A 9,455-nucleotide genomic window follows, 5' to 3' on the forward strand; every position below is an offset into this window, starting at 1 on the left:
AGCCTTCCGATGTTACAAGTGAATAACACCCGAAGTTACCGTATGCTATCCTTATCCCAAGTGTCCATTTTTTTTCCCAGTGAATTTGACGACAAATGGGGTAACATCTCAGTGTTCATCCTCCGAATTAAATAGATCCCAAGTTGCCATAGCCAATCTTTCACCCGATTTTCAATTATTTTTGTCAATGAATTCTAGAAAAACGGGATGAATTTTGAGAATTCGGCCCAAAAGTGGCTAATACCCTATGTTCCCATATGCCAACTTCACTCCGATTTTCCATTTCATCAGTGAATTTTAACAAAAACGAGGCAAATTTTGAGCATTCATGCTACAAGTGAATAATAACCGAAGTTCCCATACGATTTCCTTACCCCGATTTTCCATTTTTTAAAACAAATTCTAGAAAAACGGCCGGGTTACATCTAATAATTCATTCTCCAAATGAAATAGATCCCAAGTCGCCAGTCTTCAACCCGACTTTCCATGTTTTTCAATTAATTCTAGAGAAACGGGATTAATTCTGCCATTTGATCAGCGAATTCGAGAAAAACGAGGTAAATTCTGAGCCTTCATGTTACAAGTTAATAACACCCGAAGTTCCCCTAAGCTATCTTTTCCCCAAATTTTAATTGTTTTTCAGTGAATTTGACGAAAAACGAGGTAAAATCTGAGAGTTCATCCGAGTTAAATAGATCCCAAGTTGCCATAGCCAATCTTCAACCCGATTTTCAATTTTTTGTAATTTAATTCTAGAAAAACGGGATAAATTGTAAGAATTATTCCGCAAGTGGCTTGCACGCTGAGTTCCCATGTGTCATCTTTACCCAGTTTTTCCATTTGATCAGCGAATTCTAGAAAAACGGGGTAAATTCAGTGAATAAAGGGGGTAAGTTACTACAGAAACTGTGGTGTTGCGTCGGTGGGGGTAACAAGGTAATTTGGAAATACCAACTAAGTTGAAATTGTAAATTGGCCACCGTAAAGAGTTAAAAAGCTGACGTTTCGAGTGTTAGCCCTTCGTCATCCGCTCTGATGCTAGAAACGTCCGCTTTTCAACTCTTTACGGTGGCCAATTTACAATTTAAACTTTAGTTGATATTACCAGATTAAATTCAGTGAAACTCATCCTTTAAGCGGAATAAATCGTACTGACTTGCCATAGCCATCTTTACCACGATTTGATGATTGTGTGAATTTGCCATAAACGGGGTAAATTATGAAAAACCACCCAAAAGTGCAACAAATCCAACAGTGATTTAAAAAAAGGACAGCTAAAATCAGCGGAACCGTAATCAAATCACATCACAACCTACGACTTTAAATTTTTACGAAGGGTTCAGTGCGATACAGCAAAAACCTACAATATTCAAAATAAACAAATGAAGGCCAAACTTCTGTGATTGAAAGAAGACTTCGTGACGCAGACAAATATGAACTTAAGAACAATTATCACAACTTTTAACACCTCAGTCGATCTCACCTCTGGCAGATCAGCGAAGCGTCAAAAGTATATAATTTAATGCCGACGAATCTATGACAGAAAATAAAACAATTGTGATATGACGCCACATTGTGCTTTTGTCTTAGCTTGTGTGTAAAATGTTGTCATTGGAGTCGCAAGTCGACCAATGAAGACTGTAAATAAAGCAAATCTGCAAATAAAGCGTGAACGATAACGCATCCTTTCGTCGAAAGTCGCTTTGTTATTTACGTAGCAAGTTGCTCTTCCACGTTTAGGTTAGAAGAACGATGCAATCACACGGCGTTAACGAAGGAATGACAGAACTTCAAGGAAAGTAATGTGAGAGGCCAATGATCCGGTTCGCAATGGTTGCGAACAGAATGTTTTCCTGAGATCAGTTCCAAGTTGTTCATTCGTGTCAAATTTTCTACTTATCCCGACCCCCTTGAATGAATAATTTTGGTTGAAGACATAACTACAACGGAGTCTCTTCACCAGTCCCAAGCCGCGTGTCGCTAAATAGATCGCAATATATGATTGGCCACCGTATTACATTACGTCAGAGGACATATCCACAACAAGAGGACATAACTGCAACGGTACAATCGTATTGCACGCACCAGACGGATGTCAAATGGTCAATCTTGATTTCTTCAGTTGAAATACGTGTTCACAATTCATAGCTGTCATAACTGGAGAGGCTCATTCGGTGCCGGCATTTATGAGTAAGTTTAACACTAAAGTCGAAATTTAATGTTATAATTTTACCAGAAGAAACGTATTCCATTTTTAATTTGTCTCAAAGGCGCCTGACGTATACTAAAATCAAACCTATGAAAGGTGACTTTAGGGCTGCATTGATCGCACTAAACTCGTGGAAAATAAAATAAAGGATATACTTGACCGCGCTTGGATACAAATTTTGTCTTGGAGTGTTGATATTATCTCCTGCGTGTTGGCGAAACGAATGGCTATAAGATTTAATAACCACGACACGCGATAAAGATATACCCTCTAATCATTGAGATATCTGTCATAAAATTAGATATCGTATGGACACGCGGTACACGAGCGGAATACGGGGAGGAGCTCTTGTCAAGGGTCACGTGGGATGCCTGTGGCAGCCCGAGTGACATACCACGTTTTGGATTGCTCGGTGTGTCGTTCTCAAGTTAAAAGGAAAAAAGATGGACTTCTGTTCCATTATAACACGTTTCATTGTTTGCTTTTAAAATGTTTTAAGTTCTCGACTGGACTCGTTTCAAAAATAGGCCAAAAGTAATTGGTCGTTTCCGAATTACTTATGGCCTCCTTTTCAAAACGAGGCCTGGTGCTCAACCATTAGTATTAAAGACAGTTAAATTCGCTTTTTAGCGAAAACCTACAATTATATCAAATGATAAGCAACAGCCCTCGCTTTGAAAAAGAAGTTATATGTAATTCGGAAATCGGAAATTAACAATTATCAGGGGAAGAGTAGCAACTCAATAAGCTTGCCTGATTTCCGCCTTATAGCCACCGCGTAAAAAAAATCAAAAGACGTGGACCACAACTGAAGGTTAAGTTAGGTATTTGGCGCTGGACACAGTTTTTTTTCCCGTTGTGTTTGATGGAAAATGTGAATTTCCAATAGATTGATTAACACCAAAATGAACTCGAAGCAATTGCTCTTTCCTTCTGATCACCCTTCGCGTCCAGTAATGTCTGTCTCTAATTACAGTTGTTACGCCTGGCTTGTAGAAAACAATTTTTTTCGCTTCTGGCCTATAGCGCACTTTCACGTCTAGTCGCTTACCAGTCATTGTGTGAGAAAGATCATCATACAAATAAGATCTAAAAAGTTATTGATAATTAATTTCCATTTTTTTTTCTTTTTTAGGCCCAGGTTGGCGATTCCAATACTAACTTATTCAAAGCATTGAGTCAGAGATCTATTAGTCAATCAAGTAAAAAATTTTGGTCCAGATATGTTCTGAGCATAAAATGACATAATACTGACTGTGTCTCAGTCTCTTTCTCTTTGCAATCTGCGGTCTTACACTTAGGTAGCACGGAAATCCGTAAAACTCTTGAACAAAAGCTCATCTTTCAAACCGGCAGTCTAAATCCCACAGGGATCAACGAACGCTTTTCATTCCACTAAAATATTCGTGTTTTTCTCGTTGCGATGTTCCCACCAATAACGTAGCTCCATTTTCTGCTTTTAAAAGCACACACAACCCACAGTTCCCCTATTCGCTCCGACGAAGGGCTAACGCTCGAAACGTCAGCTTTTGTAATCGTTACGGTGGCCAATTTACCATTTCAACTTTGTTGATATCCGGAAAGCCGTAAAACTCTTGAACAAAAGCTCATCTTTCAAACCGGCAGTCTAAATCCCACAGGGATCAACGAACGCTTTTCATTCCACTAATTTATTCGTGTTTTTCTCGTTGCGATGTTCCCACCAATAACGTAGCTCCATTTTCTGCTTTTAAAAGCACACACAACCCACAATTCCCCTATTCGCTCCGACGAAGGGCTAACGCTCGAAACGTCAGCTTTTGTTATCGTTACGGTGGCCAATTTACCATTTCAACTTTGTTGATATATCCAAATTATTTCGTTACCCCCACCGACGCAGCCCTAAAGAGTTTCTTTAGAAACTATCAGCCTTTATTCTCTGTCTTTGCGATAGTCCAACATCAGCGGTGATATTAATATCATCCGCACACTAAAGTAACGCGTGTGTTCACTTAACTAATTTGTATGACTGCTAACGTTTAACCCGTCGTCATGTAAATCAAGATCAAAATTGAAAAGATGTTCCAAAACCTTGCCTGGCTGGATGGCCTGTATATGATAGGAGGGGCTTTTCGCCTTTTTTTTTTCCCTCTATCGATTCTTGCAACTTCATAAGGCAAACTAGTCTCCATTTGATAAACGAATCTTTCGCTTCCTTGTGTTTCTCTGGTCTCGCGTTGTATCAAACACCCAAAATCGGATTCAACTCACTTTCTAACTCAACAGCAAAAGAAGTGCTACAGGTCATGCTATTTTTTTTTGCATTGATTAATTTAATCGAAAGCAAACTTGCATTTGTGCTTGGTCTTTTTGTTACGGTTAAATTTTGAATTTCTTCTTCTCCGCAAAAAAGGATAGATTGACGATTTAAAATGCTTCTTTCCATCCTTTTTCTTGCGGCAGTCAATGGAAATTAGCGAAACAGATACTGTGATTAGAAGTTCATCGGCTTTTGCTTTTTGGCCAAGTGTGACTTGAGAACGGAAACCATGGCTGCTTCGTGCAAAATCTCTCAGACGAGCTCTAAAGATTTCTTTTTCTTTCATTGTGATATCATGTTACTGTGATCGTACCGAATGAAACTGCGCGCGCTAACGAACGTTGCCCGTGTTTACACACCATATAGTGGGGCGCAGTCGGTTAGGGGGGTTGTTCAGGCGTGTAAGCGGGGGTCCCACGGTGCCTGTAGACCCTTCCTCCCACCTTTGTGTCTATTCCTGCTTCACTGTCGAAGTCCTCGAGTTCATATTCCCGCTAGAGCGAGGTTTAGCTCTAAGCGGTGGACTGAACGCATTCTGTCTTCCTCTCCAACCAAAAGTGTTAACATTTGAAGTTGTTACAATACAGTCTTTTATTTATTCTGAGCTGAAAAGTGTTCTTTAACAAATGACCATTTAGACCCCACATTTTTCTTTTGGGCTCATTCTGACCTTTACGTAACAGATCATGGCAATGGAAAGGCTGTTGCCAAGTGTATGCATAACCAATAAGAAGGCAAAGTTAAAAAATTATCTTTTTAATGCTGTCAAATTTGTGCCATACATGAGTAAAGCAAAATACCAAATTCACAATTTTGTACAATGTGTGAAAGCACTTAGGGTCAAATATTTTCGTATTGTCTTATCATTGTGACGAAATACTTTAAAAACAGCTTAAGTAATCACGACATAACGTGTACCTTTTTTTTCAATGAGATTCTGGAAAGGAGTGTAATGTAGGAGGTGTTACGGTGTAAAGTTAGTGGTGAAACTGTGTTTTTTTACGCCACATAATATTATAACGTAAGAATTATTAGAGTAAGTAGCGTAGATTGTCAACGTATAAGTAATGTAACGCAACTAGTTGTTGGTAACGCAATGTACTAGGTGGTGTAACTGACGTCTCTTAACTAAAAGAATTATAAGGTATCGTAATTAATAGCAATACTCTGAGTATTGTATCTTACATTGCATTGTACTGTATTGTCAGCTATCTAAATATCGGTTTCGTCATTGGAATTTAAAAAATTAAGCTAAAAATGAAGTTCATTACATTGTATTGTATTGTTAGCTTTCTAAATATTGGTTTCGTCATTGGAATTTAAAACATTAAACTGAAAATGAAGTTCATAAAACCCCGATCACATAAAAAATGACATCCAATTAACCATCTCCATATCCCCGATCTCCAAGCCCAGTGGGTTGCCATTCGTACGTGTCAGTCCCTTGACTTCGTGCATCGGAAGAACAACACATTTTCTAACTGCATTGTGGGAAATTCTACACCGATGGCGAGAATGAAAGCTGCTGCATACGACATGACTACCACGGCAGCATAATAAAATGCCTGAAAATAGAAAAAATGTAATAAGCTCGAGATCAAGATGAGCGGAGGGAGACGTAGTGATCTAATGGTCAGTGCACTGGACTCCGGGTTCAGAAGCAGATTCTGGGCTCCTCGACCTGATAGTTTTATTGCACGATTTTCAAAACTTTTGAAATCCTCATCTTGAATGAAAACAGAACAGCCTTACGGACCCGTTAAGTTACAGGAACCTTCGAAACATGCCCTTGGCCGGGTCAATGCGGGAAGTGTTGTGTTCTTGGGAAAGATACTTCACTCTCACAGTGCTTCTCTCCACCGGGAAGTACAAAAGCGTACTGGGGATTTGTCAGGGGGGTCACCATGCGATGGATTAACATCCCATCGGGGGGGGGGGGTTTGGTGGTGGTAATACTTCTTATGGCTGGATGCCAAGGAAACCGGGATAACCTCCGGGACACTTGGCTCGAATACAGACTGCCTTTTTTTCGCCAAGATGTGCGGACCTAGCGCCATCAACCAAATGTTTTCTTCTTCGATCCAACTTTAGTCAGACGGTATGTTCCCTCTTTAAAAAGCCCCCATATTGGACACGGTTTGGACATTATTTCAAGATTTAATTCTGTTACATGGCCAACAGTTAAACGGGACTTACGAAATTCTTATCGCTGTACTCAGTAGTGTGTTGGAAAGATCCAAAGTAGACGGCGAGAACGATAGGATGTAGAAGATACGCACTGTACGTCAAGCGGCTGAGGGGAATCCAATATGACGCCGACAGAAACTTGTTCACCAAACCTACATAAAAAAAAAACATCAATCAATCAAATTAGTCAATTGATGCGCCCCTTTGTTATCCAATCAGTCTGTCTCCGGCTGTCAGTCAACCACAATTTAATCGGTGTTTTTCGTGACTGAAAACACCGAGAAAAATTAAAATCTTTATTTTATTTGTTTGTTTTGGCGATGATGGATTAACCTTTTCTCAAGCGAAACAGTGCTTGAATCCGTGCCAAAATAGACCACTTTCATAAATGGCTGCCGGATTAATATTCTTTTGTTTAAATTTAAATTAGCCTCTCTGGCCTTGCTTGAGATAATGTATTCTTTTGAATTTTGTACTGGAGGATGAGGCCACAAGGGCTAATTTAAATTTAAACAAAAGAATATTAATCCGGCAGCCATTTATGAAAGTGGTCTATATCCATCACTTTTCATTGCTATTTTAGTTTCATCATTATCATTATTCTTTATAAGGTATGGCTGACTGGTATGGCCGACTGGCATGGCCGACTGGCATGGCCGACTGGCATGGCCGACTGGCATGGCCGACTGGCATGGCCGACTGGCATGGCCGACTGGCATGGCCGACTGGCATGGCCGACTGGCATGGCCGACTGGCATGGCCGACTGGTATGGCCGACTGGTATGGCCGACTGGTATGGCCGACTTGATGTAGGTAAGGTAAGAGATATTAATGACTTTGACGGATATAAATCATCAAGACAAAGAATGATGAAAATATTTCGGTCTCTTTTTTTGTGACAAAACTTATAACTGTTCAGCCAATAGTTTTTCAGTACTTCCTCTTGATGCTGTTCATACATTTCCAGATCCTTCACATGTTCTCAAATTCCTGACACAAGTACGCAGCGTGGACCTATTTTTGATAACTGGAAAACATGTCAAACACTTACTTCCATAACCTTTGTTACACGCATAGATAACCCAAGCTAGGGCCAGACCCCACACAAAGCGACTGAAGGTGCCATAAATGATATTCTTAGCCCTGGTGAAAGGCCGGCCGTCTTCTTTGTAATATGTATACACACCATATACAACTGAAACACCCAGTGCAATGCTGAGAAACCATCCGACAAGGCACTCTACCCGCCTTGGTAACTTGCTCTGAAAGACATAACAAAGCAACGTTCGCAAATTTGAAAGCAGTAGATGAGTTCTTTTCTAATTCTTCGGGATCTTAGATGTGGAATATTTTCCAACTGAGTGTCGAAAGTAATCCGTGATTGCTTTAGTTTTGGCTCATTTCGCTGCGATTGGTCTAGAAAATTCATATCACTTTCTCAACCAATCAGATCCAAAATGAAAACCAATGGCGCATTTTCCCGCGCGTCAAGGCATCTACTTGCTTAACCGATTACTTCGGTTTTGGTTCAACGCCAGTCAACCCAAATGCGCTCTATTTGGTTCCGATAAATATGAAAGGGAGATTCACTCTTTTTTCAGGTTTTTGTTACAGCTACTTTGCTAGGATTGTTCCTTACAGTTTCTGCGTTTCCATCTTCAATGCTATTTCAGGGTCGTAGCTAGCATGAGGCAAGACACGAGGCAATTGCCTTTTCTTGATTTTGGCTTTTTCTTTTTTTTGGCACCAGTATCGCTCAGCAATAAGAAAGTGAACTTCTACACTTACCCAAAATTGACTTATCTGAAGAAAAATGCCACAGAAAATGCTTAAAAGCGTATTTTTGAGCAACCAGATTTCAATTTTTCTGGGGTGGGGGGCAGGCCCGAGACTTGCTTCGTCTTGTTCTGAAGTCTGGCTACGGCCCTGTATTTCCTTCTCGACCCCGGCTACTTACCAACGGGTTTTTGCCCGGAGTCTTTTTATCAACATGAATCAAGTATCCCAGAGCAATCCCCACGAGGTACGGTGCAATCCGGCAATACGGCTTAATATAAACAAGGTCAGAATAGCTACCTCTGCCTTGTTTCTGTTTAAACCTAATGAGAATACCGTAACACATTTGTTAGACCGCTGAAAGCGAAACTATAGAAGTTATTCGGTACTTACAATCACGCTGCGACGACGAGAACTGAGCCTTTTTTCTTATAAGGGACGTAACACGAGGGTGTGTGCGTGAGAACGCGGGTAACCCCTACGGTTATATTTCTGCCACGAAAATTACAGAATCCGGCCTCGTCAGGGGCGGAACAGGACGTTAAATTTTGCGACTGAATCATATTTTTGAATGGAGTCGCTTCTCAACACTTCGTACCGAGTCATTTTTACGAATTTTCAACAACATTTGTACCATCAAATGTTCTGTTAGGAAATTTAAGTTATTACTGAACAAACTTTCATGTTTTCCTGAGGTTTTTACCCATTAAACTTGTACCAAAACGAACGCGCTTCTCAGTGATTGCCTTACCCTTGTTGAATTTCACCAGATTCAAGTACATCCGTGTTATAAACTCCAATAATCACAGCAGTGACAACCAAACTTGCTAACAGTAGAGTGCCCACGCCTGTGAGGAGCCCTCGGAACTGGAATCTGACGACGTGATTAGAAATATTACAAGATACAAGGCACACACCGAAAATACCAAATATTGAAGGAAGGAAAAGAGGGAAACAAAGGAAGGAGAGTTAAACTGAGAAGGG

At 40.3% G+C, this 9,455-nt stretch overlaps 1 protein-coding gene across 1 annotated transcript in view; it reads right to left on the bottom strand.

The window, feature by feature from the left end:
* Window positions 1-5,944: 5,944 nt before the first annotated feature.
* The window catches only part of LOC148734837 (O-acyltransferase like protein-like), a 4,279-nt gene continuing 768 nt past the window's right edge, over window positions 5,945-9,455 (bottom strand). Inside the window, exons 2-7 of the mRNA XM_088752835.1 lie at window positions 9,223-9,345; window positions 8,653-8,794; window positions 8,484-8,498; window positions 7,747-7,957; window positions 6,705-6,847; window positions 5,945-6,073 (exon numbers count right to left, since the gene is read on the bottom strand). Of these exons, the coding sequence (XP_088608961.1) occupies window positions 5,945-6,073; window positions 6,705-6,847; window positions 7,747-7,957; window positions 8,484-8,498; window positions 8,653-8,794; window positions 9,223-9,345 (763 nt within the window). The remainder of the gene's footprint in view (window positions 6,074-6,704; window positions 6,848-7,746; window positions 7,958-8,483; window positions 8,499-8,652; window positions 8,795-9,222; window positions 9,346-9,455) is intronic.

Source organism: Stylophora pistillata, chromosome 3, assembly GCF_964205215.1.
Source record: "Stylophora pistillata chromosome 3, jaStyPist1.2, whole genome shotgun sequence".
NCBI lineage: Eukaryota > Metazoa > Cnidaria > Anthozoa > Scleractinia > Pocilloporidae > Stylophora > Stylophora pistillata.